Source organism: Schistocerca piceifrons, chromosome 10 (genome assembly GCF_021461385.2).
Source record: "Schistocerca piceifrons isolate TAMUIC-IGC-003096 chromosome 10, iqSchPice1.1, whole genome shotgun sequence".
Lineage (NCBI taxonomy): Eukaryota > Metazoa > Arthropoda > Insecta > Orthoptera > Acrididae > Schistocerca > Schistocerca piceifrons.
Genome location: NC_060147.1, coordinates 13546579 through 13566607, shown reverse-complemented (window position 1 = coordinate 13566607; position 20029 = coordinate 13546579). Strand labels below are relative to the sequence as shown.

At 40.6% G+C, this 20029-nt stretch overlaps 1 protein-coding gene across 10 annotated transcripts in view; it reads right to left on the bottom strand.

Moving 5' to 3' along the window:
* The window catches only part of LOC124719063 (poly(rC)-binding protein 3), a 507840-nt gene that overhangs the window by 43268 nt on the left and 444543 nt on the right, over window positions 1-20029 (bottom strand). For 6 of the 10 annotated variants that reach the window (XM_047244735.1, XM_047244741.1, XM_047244742.1 and 3 more), the window contains 2 exons: window positions 17884-18000; window positions 15908-16186 (listed from right to left, as the gene is read on the bottom strand). In XM_047244735.1, the coding sequence (XP_047100691.1) occupies window positions 15908-16186; window positions 17884-18000 (396 nt within the window). The remainder of the gene's footprint in view (window positions 1-15907; window positions 16187-17883; window positions 18001-20029) is intronic. The other 4 variants (XM_047244744.1, XM_047244739.1, XM_047244740.1 and 1 more) reach the window with 1 other exon arrangement.

The following is a 20029-nucleotide window of genomic DNA, read 5'->3' as shown; positions in this document are numbered from 1 at the left end:
AGTATGTTATCTTGGATGGAGAGTCATTGTCGGATGTAGGAGTAACTTTGGGTATGCACCCCAGGAAGTGTGCTGGGACTTTCGCCATTCATATTGTATATTAATGACGATGCAGACGATAATAGTAAAACCAGGCTTTTTGCAGGTGATGCAGTGATCTATAATGAAGTAATATCAGAAAGAAGCTGCATAAATATTCAGTCAGATCTTGATAAGGTTTCAACATGCTGCAGAGACTGGCAACTTGCTCTAAATGTTCAGAAATGTACAATTTTGCACATAACAAAATGAAAAAATGTAGTATCCTATGACTATTGTATCAATGAGTCACCACTGGAATTGGCCAAACCATACAAATACCTGGGTGTAGCACTTCGTAGGGGTATGAAATGGAATGAATTCACAGGTTCAGTCATCGGCAAAGCAGGTGGTAGACTTTAGTTTACTGAGAAATTGCAATCAGTCTACGAAGGAGATTTGTAACCAATCACTCGTGCAACCTGTTCTTAAATACTGCTCGTGCAACCTGTTCTTAAATACTGCCCAAGTGTGTGGGACACATACCAGATATGACTAAAGGGGAATATTGAACATATACAGAGAAGGGCAGCACAAATGGTCACAGGTTTGTTTAATCCGTGGGAGAATGTCAAAAAAGATTACTCTAGGAATACACTACAACCCCCCATGTATTGCTCACATAGTGATTGTGAGTATAAAATTAGAATAATTGCTAGACGCACAGAGGCATTCAAACAACTTCCTGCACTCCATAGGCGAATGGAACAGAAAGAAACCTAACAATTGATACAATGCGATGTACCTTTTGCCATGCACATCACAGTGGCTTGTGCAATATAGATATAGATGTAAATGATCGGAAGGGGAGGCCGACAAGCGTTTTCCGCTTTTCGGTTGGTCAGTGATGATAGAATTGAGGCACACACCATGCAATCTTTGTCAAACGATTTTACAGAAACTATTTCGTGAAAAACGTCGGGTTCATGATGATGTGCCCATCATGTCGTTAGTGGTCATAGTCGTCATGATATTTACAGGGAAGTACGAAAATGCGCAAAATTTAGAAAAGTTTGTAATGAAAAAAGAGATTGCTATGATCTGTTGTTGCATATGAAATTTAGATAACATACTGAATTTTTCTTTAGACGGGTAGAGGTATCTGTCACCAAGCTAGATAAAACTGACATGAAATAGCACACTCACTTGCAATTGCGTCATGCCAGTGACAAAGCCAGAGTGAACTACCCACAACATTCCTCACACTTCATAAATGGTCTCTTATTTCGAAATGAGATTTTTGCAAATGATAGCAAGCAAAGAGAAAAATATTTTGCCATATCATTATTATGTAAAACTGCATTATCTACAGTGATTATCCACTAACTATAGCCTTTTTCCATGAAAGAAAGTAATTTTTAAGGGCCATCGACAACTGATGAAATGAGAAATGCTATGGGTATTTGGAACAACATATGTGAAGACATTACATATTTATTTTGTACCAAGGATGTGATTTTCTGTAAGCTACTGTCATTTTTCCTCACTTAATAAACCACTGCTTCAAAATTCTTGCAACTGCATCTGCACAGGTTAGTGAGGTGAAACTGTGTAAACCCCACTGTGTTTTAGCAGAAAGAAGCAAATTTTAACATGGCGACCAGGGAAATGTGTAGGTTTTACTCAAAATTCGCAGTTCGTGATGTTTCTCTCTAAGTTCCAAGTGATTAACAAGCCAGGTGAAAATAAATAGCTGCATTTTCAGCGGAATTCTTTCTATATATTAATCAAAACAGAGGTGACAGTAGATCTTTTTTAATGGTCACCATGCTTAAGTGTGGGCGATATTTACAAGAAATGTGGCTGCAGGCTTCAGTTTAGAACGGCACTTCCCCTCCAGCGCTCAGCGTTTCCCCTACAATGCCTGCAGTCTGTGCCCCCTACCTGTGCAGACTATACATCTGTTAAATTTAACAGGAAAATGAACTTGATATTCACACAATATTTTGGTCAAAATGACTTTTCAGTGAACTGCAGTGATGTACAAGGTTTGGTGGGTCAATTCAATATACTGTACACACCTGGGGAGGGAATACCATTTATTGTCTTATCTAAAAGAAGCTGTAAGGCAATTCTGCTGAACAACAACAACATGAATGCCTCAATGCCTGTTGACTATGCTGTGCACCTGTAGGAAATATAACAAAGGTTGTTCTTACTATCATCACAATGACGATCGCAACTGGATGGGGTGCAGTGATTGCAAGTGTTGAGTATGCTTCTAGGACAACGATCAGGATACACCAAGTTCCCAAATTTCATCTGCGAATGTGATAAGACAGGTTACTGACGAACACTGGGAGTTAAAGTAGTGGTCCTGAAGGTTGGAAATAGGGATAATCCTACTGCATTCTCTACAAATCCAATTGGGCACAATGAAGCAATTAGCTAAGGCATTTCCAAAGTGTGAGATTCAAATATCCATGTTACAGTACTTGTTTTGTAAATAAAATCACCTTTTTTTAATTTATTTTTTCCAGGTGCATTTTGCCTGGTGTAAGGCATGATGAGTGGGATCTATAGCAATACAGTTTTGTAACTGTTATATTATTCAGAAAGTTAATGTGGCAATTGTTTATGTAATTAAGTAATTACTTACTGTTTGCTGTGATCTTTGTTTCCTCTCATCTGGTCTGGAGGTCGCACTACCACTTTATTACATACACACAAAGTGGTAGTGTTACCTCCAGACAAGATGAGAGGAAACGCAACTCACAGCAAAGCTTAAGTAATTACTTATTTACATGAAAAATTGCAACATGAACTGTTTGAAAATCGAACAATAAGAAAACTGTATCGTTATAGATCCCACTGGTGATGCCTTAGGGCAAGTAAAAGGCGAAATGCGCCTGGGAAAAATAAATTAAGTTGCAGCAAGCAAAGGCGGTTTTATTTACAAAACAAGTATTTCTGTGCTTGCTGCAGAGGATGGCCACGCAAACAAACTCATTATCTATGTTACAAGTTCCACAACCTCTCAAATGCAAAGTTCTTAAAGGGTGTGTTCGCTGGTCCCTTTTTGGAAATAATTGCTACATTTCATTCAATGAATGCCACAGAGCAAGAAACCTGGACTGCCTGTAAGTGTGTGGTTCAAACCGTTTTGAGAAACAATCTTAGCCCAGAGTATATCGATACAGTTGAGAACATGGCGACAAAATTCAAAATAAATCAACCATTTTAGAAACAATGTAACTTCACATTTTATGTAAAATCTGTCATTTGTGTACAGGCCGCCTTTAAGGGTAGCTGCAGCATTCTGTACAAAAAGCAACATAATATCCATCGCCCTGTCTATGTTTTTTGCATCTGGTAACTTTGTATCAGTTTTAGAAACAATATAACTCCTGGAGTTCTGGTGTTTCTAATCTTAATGCGGCAGCAATGTTGATTCCATTCACAGTACAGTGTGGTCTGTTTATTCTAGTAATAAGCTTTGTCATTTTGAAGAGTTGATTGTCTCCGACAGAACAGAAAATTCTTGGTCTTAGTCATCTTATGCAATTACAAGGTGCAGGATGATAGATTTATTTTAAAGTTCTGTGATAACTGTAAACTACATTAAATGAAAGAGAGGTGAAAGGAATCAGGTTAAATACAAGAATGAGGTGATTAAAAGAGCACATGTTCAAGGAAGTGAAAACATGAAATATGCAGGTGAAAATTCTGGAAAGAAAAACAAGTGAGAAATGCAATTGTAAGAAAGCATGTTTTGTTAATGTTGATATATTTCATTAGACATCTTTTGTGAGATTAAATAATTTCAAGAGCACAGATGAACAGGATATATACTTACAAGGTCTGATCACCTGTAACAATGTACAAAGACCTTGTCCGTCTAAAAATGTGTCGTCCATCAAGTGTAGCCACAGAAGTACTTCATCATACTTAATGATGAAAGGAAGGTGGTCTAAAAAGACAGCTGTCATTTATGAGGAAGCCCCCTCCCCAGCAAATTCAAAGCCTGCCAAAATTAAGAGGCCCATTCATCAACATATTGAGGCTTCTCCAAGAAAATAGACTCACTATTCCTCCAAAGTGAAAAATTGCCTTGATGCAAAGTTATATGTGAAAATTGTGTTTCCATTTTTTAAGCAAAAATATCCTGATGTAGACATTATGTATCAGAACTATGCTAAAACTTGAAAGGCCATTTTCACATCAGTTTTGGGAGGCCTCAGGTAGGTACCCGCTGTACATGTGAACTTCTGGAAAAGAAACTAAAGAACCCATACCTTAATGAGAAGGCAAAAGGCTGCTGAAGCAGAATTAATGATTCACAAAAGAAGAGCTAAATATTTTACAATACTCAGCAGCTTCAATGAATCTGTGCAAAGAAAGGAAGTATCTTGCCGCTAAAACATTTGACTATACGCAGAATGTTTCACAGCCCAATATTCTGGTGCAGGTGGTAGTTTATCTTCAACAGTTAATGCTCAATGTTTTTGAAATTCATAATGCAAAGTCAGGAGGTGGTCATTTTTACCTCATAATGAAAACGATGGTAACAAAGAACCAAATTAAGTACGTTCTTTTCTTCTGCATTACACAGGTAATTGCATTCTGAAGGATGTGAAGCGATGCTCGGAGGATGGGCAACTATTGCTGTCTGCTCCAGTGTAAGCACACACGAATGCCTCATGTGAGAAAAAGTGGGGGTTTACCATACAACTAATACAACATGTAATGAATGTGATAAATGCATCTTTGTTACCCTGTTCTCTGGATGCACCTGTCTGTTGTGTGCATATTTCAATACGTTATTGTTTGAAACTTTTGTTTCACTAACGTATGATAAGTGTGCCTTATACTACTTAAGTATATGACAATGTTGGTGAAACTGTGGGCGACAAAATGTTTTGAATATCAGTTTCAAATTCAGGAACACCTACATTAGCAAAAAAGTTTTTACTGCTGCACTGTGTAATTCAATTATAAAGTTTCTACAGCAATATTGTCGAATCCCGCTGTAGTTGATGCTTCACCAAATGTCATCATCCACTTTAGTTACTTCTCTCTTGATTCTACTTTTAAGCTACAGCTGACCAATAATGACAGAAGCCACATACATTATCTAGATATTCTCTGAAGGGAAAGGCATAATGGTGATGCTTTATGTCATCAACGAGAAACATGCTACAGGTGAGCCATTGTCAGAGCATTTCATCTAACTTAAAAGTTGAAGTATGTGGGATTATCATCAAGGGGGAGGGGGGGAACCATTTCAGCACGAACTTTGTAAATGTTTTAGAAACTAAGGCCACAACTATTTGCAAAGAGCTATCAAAACATGCTGTCAGTTTTAAGGAAGGTCAACCACACTTTGCAATTCTGGGTTTTGTTTATCCATACATTCAAAATATTGTGATAAGTAACATAGTAGCCAAAAGTCAAAATCATGGCGAAACTACCATCTTTTATTAACGCACTAGCTTAGGTCCCACTGCTTCGCTCGCATAGACAGTATGGCCTGTAGACTTTTTTTGTCTTTATTTGGCTGAATTTTATGCTGTTCACAAACTGCATTGCCTTCTAAGCTTTTCACGCTAGTTAAGGCCATATCAGCAAAGTCTTTTCCAAATTTATTTCTGACCAAGAAGTGATTCTGGTAGCTGGTGACCAAGTTTTTGTTAATTATGCCTTTTGCATTTTTGTGGAGATATTTCGGAAGCACCTTCATCCCTTAAAAAATATTGCTTTATATCTAACCGAGAAGTGAATCACAAATTTAGCTCTAGAACTTTTTAATGTAACGAAATATTTTCAAAAATCTAATACCAACTGTCACAGATGTAGCTTCAAAAATCCTTTATCAATTCTTTAGTATTTATTTTCAAAAAATTTCACCCATTTTCCCCCCTTAGTAGTTTAATTTCCCAAAATGCTGAAACCATTATTTCTGACCAAGAAACCAAATACTAATTTCTGCAGGCCTAGCTTCAAAATTGCCTAATAGCAATGTTTCTGGAAAGACTCTTCGTCCCCTTAGGGTTGGAATTTCGAAAATTTCTTCTTAAATGATGCCTACAGTATAACAGCAACACCTTGTCCAAATTTCAAGTTTCTATCCTCAGCAGTTTGGGCTAGGCGATGATGAGTCAGTCAGGACATTGCCTTTTATATATAGAGATTAGGCGTATTTTATGCACAGCACAGAGAGGAGTCTCCAAATTAGAAAGAAATGAAGAATGTCTGTTTCACTCAACTGCAGTACAATCAAATGACTTGACACTGTGAAATATTACGGTACTGTTGTGCTAATATATTTGGAGAAATATCATGAAACCCCACTTAAAAACTTTTTAAGGCACTTGAAAAAAATTGTGTAAAATGCGGGAAAATGTAAAATGTGGAAAGTAACATTTTAAGCTATTTTCACACTTCATGTATGATACATGTATATGTAATAAGCATCAAAACACTTGTCAGGAACTTGTTTATTAACTACTAAAGATTTATTAATTAATAAAAACCACTAATGGAACTGGAACCAATAACTGTCTAGGGAGCAGGAGTGTTTAAACCAATTTCATAGGTCATAATCAATTTTTCATTAAAGTCTGCAGCTGTCATTCATTATTAAAATAATGAAACACTTCATCAGTTACATATTTTTTCATGTTTAGCACGATGCATTTCGAAATTTTTTCTCGTCTTTAAGTGCAAATATTTACATAAGTATTTTGTGTAGTGTTTGCATACATGTTGTACTGTAACAGTCTTTTTGAGGTTATTAGCTACTGTGCCGCCTCAGGAATGTAGAAAACCATACAGATGCCAACCATCATTCACACCGTTTGTTCGTGCAATATCATACAAAATACATACGTAGATACTGGACTCGACAATGAGGATACATTATCCAAAAACGTTCTGCCCAGCATGAAAAAATACGTAACTGGCACTGTCTATAAATCAAAAACATTTGAGCAATGCAGAGTGAGTGAAGGTGTCAACTAGCACTACTAGTGACCAAACAATGAAACACGCTAAATATGATTCAACGAAGGTGTCACAACAATCACAAAAATCCTGAAACTACGCACGTGCAGTATAGATAGATTGGGAATGGTTGTGATTGGTCATGATATCTTTATTCAAATGAACATAGTTACTCCCATCAGCCAGCATGCTGAGTAGAGCTTGGCAGCGGCAGGAGATGCAGCATGAATTGTTCCCACTTTGCGCGCACTACATTTTCATTCGACAAATCTTCCAAACGAAGAAAACTGAATGTCAGAAACAGTTTTTCGCTGTCGTGTTTACACGTTAAGGTCCGAAGTGGATTTGCTAGCCCATATAAATATGGTTATGATTTAATCAGCACAATTGTTATTTCTCTTCAATTATACAAGATATAAACAACTTCAGTCTAATATTTCTTCTTACCCTTCACTGTACAAAAAGCCACTCCATCCATATTAGCCCAAAATTTTTTAAGACAAGATGAAACCTGACAGCCCAAGCACATTTCAAAATCAGTTGCATTTACACGAGAGTGAAAATCAATTGCACAATTGGATAACCAGCTATAGGAAGCAGATTTCCAGAACTGATTATGAAGTGTTTACATAACCACCCAGAAGTTGTATCGGGAAATCTGTTTACAAAATCCAGTATTGGGTAGCCCCTACGAACGAAGTGACATTTACCGATTCAAATCTGCTGAGTAGAGCACCCTGGTGTCAACAAACTTAAAACACACAATGTTTGGTAACACTACTTGACACCCAACATCATGATGGCATCGATTTACGCCAGTTTTTTCTCCACACAAACATTTTTTCATAAAGTGTAAATCAAAGGAAATTTATAAATTTGTTGCGAATTAACATTGTGAACATAGGAAATCTGACGAAAGTGATAAAAAAATATCAAACGGTGGGAAAACGTTAATTCCGGAAACATAAAGTGGGGTTGTACTGTATTTTTGAAGACGGTAGATGTAGTGTTGGCAGAAGAGCCAACACTGTTTTTCTAGAGGAGGCTGAAATGCACGCGTTTAATTACACGCTGACTGGCGTGAGGTCTGGAACAGGACAATATCTTGAGAATTGCAAATAAAGTACGTAGTTGATATAATACTTAACTTTAATCCACAATTGTAGAACATCGCTCTTGATGTTACATGCTTCACATAATAAATATCAATTGAATACAGCGCCTTGCTAGGTCGTAGCAATTGTAGCTGAAGGCTATGCTAACTATCGTCTCGGCAAATGAGAGCGTATTTGTCAGTGAACCATTGCTATGAACGTCGGCTGTACAACTGGGGCGAGTGCCAGTGCATCTCTCTAGACCTGCCGTGTGGTGGCGCTCGGTCTGCTATCACTGACAGTGGTGACACGCGGGTCCGGCATATACTAATGAACCGCGGCCGATTTAAAGGCTACCACCTAGCAAGTGTGGTGTCTGGCGGTGACACCAAAGTAGAAATCTGTGACTAAAATTTTGTGAAAAGAATTTGCCACAACGAAACACCTTTAATGATTACCACCTCATTCTGCATATTATATCTGTGACACTCTGACCCCCTATTTTGTGACAATACAAAATGAGCTGCCCTTTGAACTTTTTCAATGGCCTCTATCAACCCTATCTGGAAGATCCCTTACTACATAGCAGTAGTCCAGAAGAAGACAGTTGAGCACAGTTTAAGCAGCCTCTTTAATAGACCTGTTCCACCTTACAAGTGTTCTCCCAAATACATCAGTCATTTGTAACGGTAACCACTAACTATTTAGTTGAACTGACAGCCTTTAAATTTGTGCATTTGTTCACATAACCAAAATTTAACACAAACTAATTGTTTAAAGAATCTTAAGTCACATTTGTAACATGGCTTCAAACATCTGTCTGCTTTACAAATGATTTAGTATGTTTAACATTTGACAAACATGCACGTGCAAAAAGGTTTGAAATTATCCTTGAGGTTTGTTGGAAGTCGTTAAGTTCTCTCATTCTTAAATACTGTATGAATAATACCCAGGTATTTGTGCACTGTCTCTAACACTGCCTGAAAACAAACACAGTTTCTAGCTGTAATACACATCTTATTGTGTTAAACATTTAACTTAAGATTATACCTCTTAATGAGTAGGTTATGACAGCATTTAAAATTTTTAAATTCAATCAATCATTATGGAAAATACTTAGAACCAAATTTTTGCTGCCCTTGCAACTGGTACCATGTTCTGATTTTATTTTGCTTTAGGCCACAAAAACAACTAGGGTCATACACCCCTATGTCAGAACCGAAAAACACAAAGAGAAAGGGGTTAAAAGCGACTACAAGTCAAGCCCAATCGAGGGAATGAAAGACAGCTAACAATAGGGACTTGGAGAAAGGTACTTAAAAGATGCCATAGAGACAACGGAAGTCCTGAATTAAAGATTAAACATACTCCGCCATATTGCTACAACAGATAAAAAGTACAACACGGTAGACAGCTTGCATGCCATTCACTAAAATGGCCGATAACTCAGATGGCAAACATATATTAGAACATATGTGATTTAAAAAGTGCACTGTCAGGAAATGGCAAACCATCAAAGGCTGAGGACAATGAGCACGAAGTAGTGGGGAATCACCACTTAACGAATGGCGACAGCTAAACAAACAGTGTCTAATATGCCACCTAGCTAAATACTGATCCTGTGGTGAGAAAGCTGAGAGGAGGTTGGCCAAACCACTGGGAGAGGTTTATTTCTCAGGAGCTTGTTCCCATGAAGGAAAGACCAGTGGTGATGCCAAAGTGACACCACCTGCTGACAGACGACAACACGGATTATATTGGAGGGAATGGAAGAATTAGCAGGCAGAGGTACGAGGACTGCAGCCTCGACGGCAGAGCCAGCGGCCTAATTTTCTGTCAGACCAATGTGACCAGAAACCCATATAAACATCACAGTCACTCCATCAAGAGTGAGAAAGTTAAAATTTTCCTGGACCCATTGCACCAAGGAATGGACAGTGTACAGAACACAGAGGCTCTGTAGGGCACAGAGAATCTGAACAGACGATACAATTGAAAAGCCTGTCTCGCCGGATGTATTGTGTGTCCTGATACAGGATGAAGAGCTCTGCTGTAAGTATTGGGCAGTGTTCTGGAAGCAGGTACCAAAAATCTGTCAGTACCAACAACAAAGGCACACCCGACACTGCAGTCAGTCCGAGAACCATCAGTGTACACAAAGGTACTATCGGGAAGTTCCACACGAATGTAGAAAAACATACAGCGATAGATCGAGTCTGGTGTAGTGTCCTTAGGAAGAGTGAAGTCCAACGTGAACACGGGCTGCCACATGACGCCAAGGTGGTGAATGGTTCACATCCATTGGGAAAGTGGCAGGTAGTGTGAAGTTAAGCTGCCAGATGAGCTGAAAGTGAACTACTTACACTGGCGATCAAATGAGTCATCTAAGAAGGATGCATCAGATGGGTGGCCAGGCACGGCAGACGAACAGCACGTGTGTCTGCTGAGGAGAAAATCACGGCAGTATGACAGCATGGTTCGGGAGCTTCTGCATGCAGACACTCATCCGGGCTGGTGTAAATGGCACCAGTGACCAAATGGCTGCCACGACTTATCGTATTGAAATGGCGTAAAATGGACAAACATGCAGATGGATTAACTAAACACCCATAATCTAGTTTTGAACTGACAGGGGACCGGTGCAAATGGATGACGGTGATCCAGGAAGCACCGTTGAGGACACACAAGACAATGAGGGATCGTGTACAGGGGGTGGCCAAGTAAGACGCACGGGAGGACCAAGAAAGTTTCCTATCGAGCATGAGCCCAGGAGTTTCTTAGTTTCAACAAACAAAGAGCAAAGGGGCCAAGATGTAAAGACGGCGTATAAAACCAACTGCACCACCAGAAATTCATACAAACAGTTTTGTCAGTGGAAAAGCGAAAGCCACTGCTGATGCTCCACGAGTCCAGAGATCGAGACAATGCTGAAGTTGCCACCCAAGGAGACAGGTCTGTAGAGAACTGCAATAGATGGCAAAAATCATCAACAAAAAGGGAGGCAGAGATGCCTGGTGGAAGACAGGACATTATAGGGTTAATGGCAATAGCAAAAAGGATGACGCTCAGAATGGAACCCTGGGACATACAGTTTTCCTGGATAAAGATGTCCAACACGGACAACCCACACGTACCTTAAAAACTTGTGGTCTTTTAAAAATTCCCGAAGGAAACGGGGCACGCAGCCTCGGAAACACCATATGTAGAGAGTAAGGAGGATACCAGTCCTCCAGCAAGTGTCGTAGGCTTCTTCAAATCGAAAAACATGGCCACAGTCGGGTATTTCCGCAAAATACCATTCGTGACATGGGTTAACTAAGTGATAAGATGGCCAGCTGCAGAACAGTGCACTCAAAATCCACACTGTGCACTGGTTAGTAAACTGTGAGACTCGAGCCACCATACAAATTGTGCACGAATCAAACATTTCATCATCTTCTAAACATAGCTGGTGAGAGAAATGGGCCAGCAGCTAGAAGGAAAGTGTTTGTCCTTACTGGGCTCAGGTGTGGTTACGACAGTGACTTCACGCCAGCATGTGGGAAATGTGCCCTCTGACCAGTTACCATTGTACGTATGAAGCAGGAAGAGTCTGCCCACAAGAGAAAGGTCCTGAAACATCTGAATGTGACCATCTCCGCAAAATAGCAGCCCAAGGCATTGGAGATAGCAACAGGGTCCACTATGATGTCATCTGCTACCATCAGAACAGAAATTGGGAACGAACCTCGGTTCCAGAGAGCCGACGGAGGTTGACCTAAACGACGGAAAAGGGACTGGAACTGTTAAAAGAATTAGTAAATGAAATCCAGATAGCTTTTATACAATGACACTGTCAACGCAACTGTTTATATAACAAATGCAGTCTGCCATCAGAGGATGATGGTCAAAAATTCAGACAGCACATCTGGGTGCAGGAATCCCATCGTGGCACACCTCAGTACACCAAAGGACCGGGACACAGTGCAAGGAATGGAACGTTCTGTCATCACAACTGGGGCAATGTTCGTGAAAGGTCGCCAGTCAGGAGTACAGCCTCCTGTCGGCCTTAGAAAGCTGCCATTTGGATGTGCACGTAGGTGGAGTAGGAGTCAGCAAACAAAGTACAGAGGAAATAGTCACTAGAGTATGTTTCAGAAAGAACAGACCACTTGAGGCAACAGCAAGCTGAGCAGTGCAGGAGGAGAGGTCCACATGGGAACCGGTGTGTGTGTGTGTGTGTGTGTGTGTGTGTGTGTGTGTGTGTGTAGCCTGAAAGGAATGTGGGTGCTCCTGTGTTAAGACAAATGAGGTTAAGTTGATTGAGAAGGTCTACGAGGAGGGCATAGTGTGCATTAAAGTCACCGAGCAGCAGAAAGGGGCGAGGGAGTTGTCCAATAATCTGGAGGAAGTCTGCCCTGGTGACACAGAATGACAGAGGGTTGCAAATGGTGCAAAGGGAAAAGGTTAAGTGAGAAAGGAAAATGTGGACTGCAACAGCTTGAAGCTGGGTAGTCAGGGAGATGGTTTGACTACGAACATCATTCCGGATGAGCAGCTTGACTCTTCCACGAGATGGAATGCCATCCTCCACAGGAAGGTCTGGACCACACACAATTGCGAGAGGTCAAAGTGGTCGTGAGGACTCAATTTTGTTTCCTGAAGGCAAGAACAAGTGGACACTACAATTCCAAGACCAGTCGTAATTGCTCTTTGTACAATCATAGATCGTGAACGTTCCACCGGAAAGGAGACATGACAAGGAAACATGAGCAGGGAAAAAGAAAGAGGTGTCACCTCGGAGGTTGCCGAGTGCCAGCCTTCGAAGACTAACTGCAACAGGGCACAGAGGCTGGTGGATCCTGCTCCACAAGATCTACAGACACTGGAACTCTTCCTTTGTCAGTCTGCCGAGTCCAAGGCAGAAAAACGGTTGGCGGTGTGCACTGGCAGCACAGATGTCGGCTGGGTGAGGGTATCATGTGGCTACACCGTTGAAGAGGATCTCCGAGTTGGCAAAGGAGAAGAACATTTGCTTTTAATTTCTTGGAACCTTTGCGAGTGGCAGATGACAAGTCAGATGTTTGTGGACTGGAGGGACATAAAATGTATTCGTGGGAGTATTCCTTGTGTTCTTTCTGGACTGCTGGTTGTGTAGCAGGCAACTTAGTTCTGCGAGGTGTAAGTTTGACGGCTTGTTGCACAGCTGGAGGAGGAGATGGGGGATGCTACAGTGACACTGGGCTATTTTACAGCTGCGGTACTGAATTTGAGGTTGCATGTCTGTGTGGCAGTGTCTTTCCTGGAGCGAGATGTAGTAAGAATAATACCGTAAGTGCTGGATGGTAAAACGCAGTTTTCAAGACTGGCCAACAACTTGCGAGCAACCAGGTAAGGCACTTTTTCCTTCAGCCGGATCTCCTCAACGACCCGCTCATAGAGATACATGGGACAATCTTGGGAGGAGACTGCACTGTCATCACTGCAACTGATACAGCAAGGAGGAGGAGGAGGAGGAGGAGGAGGAGGACAGTCGCCCTCATGAGCATCCCCACCACATGTTACACATGTAGCCGGATATCTACAGAACATTTGTGTGTGATTGTAACGATGGCACTGGCAGCAGCGCATCTGGTTTGGTATGTACGGTCAGACTGTGATTCCTTCATAGCTTGCTTTGATCCGAGATGGAAGCACTACTATATGAAATGGCAGAAAAAGAGAGCGTGTGGAAGCCAAGGATGCATCAACTTTTTTCTCATCCAATGGACAGCAATGATGCCCTGATCAGAGGTACGTTTGGTTTTTGCCTTTGTCAGACCATCAAGCAGCCCAGTGTAAACAACAACACATGAAGAATTCAGTGTTTTATGGGCCTTGACACGAAGTGGATAGCCGTGGATGAGAGAAGGTGCAAGCAGTTTCTGTGCTTGAGGATCAGTAGTAGTCTCCAAAAGCAAAGTGCCAGTACATAAACGAGAGCAGGATTTCACAGGGTTAGCAATTGAATCAACACCTCTCTGACAATAAATGGAATTAGCGTAGCAAAGGACAGGCAGTTCAGTATGTGAGACCACGAAAAATCGTGGTGCAGCTGGGAGAGTCCACATTTTGTGGACGTAGACTGTGAAGATGATGGTTAGCTAATTGTGAGAAAATCCCCAGGGTTGCCAGGGTCTCCTATGATGTGTTCTTTCGCACTGGGGGCCTGCCTCAGAGGGGCTCTTATCCTCCTTAGGTGATTGTTCACACCTCAGGTCACACCTCCCGAACATCTGACACAGGGACCAACCGGTGATTTGGGAAGATAACAGCTCAGGCAATCACCCCTCCATGGGCCTGGCCTGTAACAGGGGGAATGTGCAAACCCTACACTAGGAATTACGTAATTATCCAGTCACCTGTTATGTGGTCAGACACATGGGCCGTCACTCAGGAGTGAACCGGAAGGAATAAGAAAAAGAGAAACCACAAATACCGAAATGGAGGAAGAATTGGAGCAGGGGACCAAAGAAAGGAAAAAAAAAGAACGAAAAACAATGGAGAGAATACTCTGATGTCAGGCTACTGAAAATGCAGGACACATTAAAAAATCACAGTCACGTTCCCCATGGGAGCGGAAAAAGAATAGCAAGAGGACAGACATGCAGCACAGAAGGGAAAAGATGCTGGAAAGGCTTGGGACCTGTGGTAGACAAGCACGAACCTGACAGAGTGGCAAGCTCCCTGGTGGAGTTGCGGAGGGGGTTCTGGGGGGGGGGGGGGGGGGGGGGGGGGGGGGGGGGGGGGGGGGGGGGGGGGGGTTGTAGTCGCTTAGTAATATAGATGACCTCAGTTTTCATTATTTAGAGTCAATTGCCACTCTTAGCACCAAACAAATATCATGTCTAAATCATTTTGCAACTGCATTTTATCTTCTAATGCCTGCTCAGATTGTCTGTTACACCATTTATATACATTAGCTACAGCAAAAGGCCTGCGACACTACACTTTCTTGAAGAACACCAGATAGTATTGTCAATTACTACAAACTTTGACCTTTCTGACAGAAAATCTTGAATACAGTCACCCAGCTGAGATATACTTTATGCACCTCGCATGTAGTGACTAGGAGAAAGAAATTGTGTTTATAAACTTCCCAAGCTCAACAATGCCTGTGTTTCTGATCAAACTGCAAATCCTTAATGTCAATACCCACTCCATCTTTGGAAGATACTATGAATTTGCTTGAATTATTGTTTTTGTGCATTGCTATTGTAATGGAGTATTCTTAGCTACTGTTTAGCAAAAGAAGTTTTATGTGGAAGGTGCCTATGATTTTAGCACGATTACCGTTTTTCTCATTTCTCCCCTCAACACACATTTTTTTTACGAAGTGCAGGCCAACACCAAATGCAGGGGGGGGGGGGGCTCCTATCTTTCTTTTACTTTAACACCTGCTGTTCTTGGCAGACTGCATACCTGTGAACATTTTCTACTCATTGTTACTCTCAATATTCGCTGTCAGCTAAACAAAGCTAGCAAACTTAATTGCTCAGTGAGTGAACCATCAGCTTTGAGTCTCCTAACTTGTTTCAAAAATGATAGCCACAGGATGCATGCCTCTCCTATTAAAAAAAAAGAAATAAAAGTAACACTTTCAGGTATCATGGCCTACTGACAATGTGGGAGTGATACAAAAGTAGACACCCTCTTCCTGAAAGAAACAAGACAGACCACAATAAATACGCCAGTTTCCTGTCACTAAAAATCTGTGATTTACTGTGGAACAGATGTTTTCATTATAGAAACTACAGAAAAAAATTTAAACTAACCTCAAGCATGACGCAGCAAATGTGGTAGATGCACTGAGTGACAGCTTCGCTAGTACCCGTGATGGTGACAGCACGTTCCGTCGAGTTTGGCAGCATCTCCGATGCAACCTGGATGGATGCTCCCGTGACTTCTCGTATCTCCTTGATCTTTGAGCCACCCTTTCCAATGAGGGATCCACACTGCGAGGCGGGAACGATGAGCCGCAGGGTAATCGGAGGTCGGGGGATGCCCGAACCGCCCCCTCCTCCACCCTGCATCTCCTGGAACTTGTAACACCACTGGGGGTTCAAAGACCAACATGTGTGTTATTAGATAGTGTTCCAACTGTGGACAAGCAGCATTCAGAGTTTGTTGTGGTTTGTCAAAGCAATATGCTGGAAGGGTGTGCGAACAGCAACTGCATATGACAACAGGATAGTGACAAGATTCTGCACTACTAGGACAACTTTCTCCCTGGTTCCTGAAGCTATGGACACAGTCTGTGCAGTAAGTACACTTACAACAATTTAAGCTGGCCGCGTATTCTGTTAACCCTGTGCAACCTTGTTGCAGTCTATATGGCATACTTTTACAATTTTACCTCACTGTAATATATCTGTTTTATTTGTACACACACTACAACAAAGCCCAACACCAGTTTACAGAAAGTATTTTCCAAATACAGAGTAGAAACAAAACTAAGAACTTCCAAGTTCCAAGAATTACAAAAATTAAAGACAAAATGCAAGTAGTAAAGGCAGTGCGAATCCAATTAGAAAAAAATGTGATATGTTGTTGGTTCATTATTTAGAGCCTTTTGGTAAATGATGATAGCAAAGAAAGTCCATTTTAAGGCTGCGACACAGGAAGAATACAACAACACTTATCTGAAGAACAAAAGAAGACCGATCAAGAAATATGAAGGGTTATCCCGAAGGTGTGTTCCATAGCCACAGAACCAAGAGCATACATATAAAAAAATAAATTACTGAGGAAGAAAGAAGGGGAGTTGAAAATTATACAAACACAACAAACCAAAAAAATAACTAAAAATACTTTTTCTGATATCCCAGTTGAATATCATTTCTGAGGTCATGCTATCTACAAACTGAACTCTGTAAAATCATCATGCAGCTACAGACCAACTTTAAATATGAAGAAACATACATGGGGCACATAAGTTTAATTAAAATGAAACTGATAAAAAATACGTGCAAGTGCATTTCACAGTAAATCTCCCAAAGCAGCCAAAGGCAAGAAAAAAGATATTTAACAGGGATATCAAGTTCTTTCCACTTGTAAAATCTAATTACAATAACTGTTTCCCTTGCAGTAATTTCTGATTTACCTTACACAGAGAAGATGAAATTTATGGTCTTTAAACAAAGCTAAATGTTGGCATTGGCATGAAAGTTACACTGCAGAATCCAATGTAAATAATCCAAGCTATCCAACAGAAAGAAGAATACAAACAGTAACACTAATGAGGGAACAAATTTACCAATACAAACTCACATTAAGACAGAAAACAGTTCTCTCCAAGATCATGCATTGTAAAAGTATGTAATAGCAGCAAGGGTGTAGCTCATGCATGCACATTCAATTAAGAGGCACAAATTATGAATGCAGTATCTGTAGTTGAAGCAACACTATCTAATCTATTTTATTTCTTGAAGAAGAGAAAGACCTTCCATTACACTCTAAGGAAATAACTTAATGCTAGTTAATTTTTAACATCTTTCATACACATCCACCAGAAATATTTCAGAAAATATATCTGTGCTGTAATTATTATAAATACATGGAAATACTTCAGTGTGCAGAATATGTAAGAAAAGACAACTATGTCAAATTAACATTACCAACTCATTTTAGTTCAAAAATGTTTTTGTCTGTTTCACAATGATGATGTCCATTAAACTAGCTCAAAATTATAAGATGAAGATTGCACAGATCTGACTACCCACAGCACTGTGTGTATAAGATCTCTACTTACCTCTTCAAACTTCTTGCAGATAAGGGTGAAAGCTTTAAAAATTGCATTTGTCGGTCCAGTGACAGTGACAATTCGTTCGGGACAAGAGCCATCAGATATGTTGATCTTTGCACCAGACTACAAAAAGAAAAAGAAGCACTTCACTTTAACTATTCAATTATGCACATGAAAATGTATGGCCTTTATTAACATGGCATCATACCAAATAAGTCTTAAGCACCTTTTACACCTGGTATGTTGTTCAAGATTGTTAGACACTACATAAAAATTTGGAACCAAAAAGTTTAAAAATTCACATCACACAAAGGAAACCACTAATACTAAAAAACAACACTCCACCCGAACAGGCCTCGAAGACCCGACAGGACCAACTCGGCCCAGAGGCACTACCGGATGTGGATAGAGAGGAGCCAGTGGTCGGCACACCACTATCCCGGCCGTACGGCAGTTTACAAGACCGGAACAATAAGAAACACGTACGTATAGCTACTACCATGTGGACCGTATGCACTAGAGATATTGAAGAGCAACTTAATTGACAGCAACTAGTTTGGCCACAAAGGTTGCGGTTTCAAATATTCACGTGGGAAAACTAGCCTTTTGCCAAATGCAACAAAATGTTTTCACTCTTCTTACTACTGCCCATGTACACAACAGGTCAATTGCTTCGGTGATGAAAGGTTTAAAATCCAGTGCACTGTATCCCTCCGCCCTCCTCACAACTAGACCAAATAAGTAGAGGATGTGAAACAACTCATCAAATTTTATTTTGATTTACGCAGATACCTGACAAAGTGAATAAAATTTCATACAAAGTTTAATGAACTGCTCAATATGCAGTTAAATTTTTGTCTCTATAACCTGAAACTCCAAAACATTCTCTGTAGTATTACAACGACCACCCGCAGCAGGAACCAAGCCAAAATATCCTCCCTCGCTACTTCAGAGCACTAAATTACTCCTGCCCTTGTTATGTATACACCTGTTATCTCACTACAATAAGTAACCTCCCTCAGAACTGGCTCGTCATAACATCTCGCTTTTCTTTTGCACCTTTTACTGTCACCACTGTTGTCGTCGTCCTAACAGTGTACTAGACCATCAGTTCTCGTTCCATAACATATTAGATAAATTATCATTTCAAATAATTTTAAATCACTCTTTACGCACCTGAAATGTATGTGTAAAATCTTGGCCTGATCTGAGAGGTCTGAACACCCTCATCTAATCATGTTAAATAATAAGTTCATTGCAGTTTCATTGGGACATTTCACTACTACTCAACAACAGCTGCCATCTATAGAACAGCTGCAGCGGTGTCTGCCCAAAGTGTAAAACAGAGAACTTTCGAGTCCAGTTATGCGCTGAAATTACTATTATACTAAAGCAGGCAGTTCCGTACGGGAGATATGATGCAGCCTTACCTGTCAAAACTAGCACTCTATACAATGAATTTATTAAGTTAGTGAGTAGCTGCGTATGTTATACATGGCCTACGTGTGGAGAAATTTCATTAGAGGGATTTGTGTTGTCATAACAGTAACAAATGCAAACAAATCAACTACTTTTTAATTTGCAAATCACTGCAGCAAATCACAATCACAAGAGAAATCAGAAACTACCAAATGTAATTAGATGAAGCCAACATATAGTGTGGGTTTTATCATCAAACACAGCTACACAGCTACACCGCCGGCCGGGTTGGCCAAGCGGTTCTAGGCGCTTCAGTCCGGAACCGTGCGACTGCTACGGTCGCAGGTTCGAATCCTGCCTCGGGCATGGATGTGTGTGATGTCCTTAGGTTAGTTAGGTTTAAGTACTTATTAGTTCTAGGGGACTAATGACCTGAGAAGTTAAGTCCCATAGTGCTCAGAGCCATTTGAACATCTACACCTTTATCTCTTAGTTCTTCTTCTTCTTCTTCTTCTTCTTCTTCTGCTCCTGCTTATCCATTAATGGATGTTGGCAACCACATGCTGCATCTTTCTTCTGTGAACCACAGTATGCAATAACTGGTCTACACTTCGTAGTCCTGTCCACTGCTTTATATTGGACAACCAGGATGATGATCTTAACCCTTTTCTTCTTTTTCCTTCAATCTTCCCTTCTATTTTTAACTGTAGAAGCATACATTTGGTGTCCCATA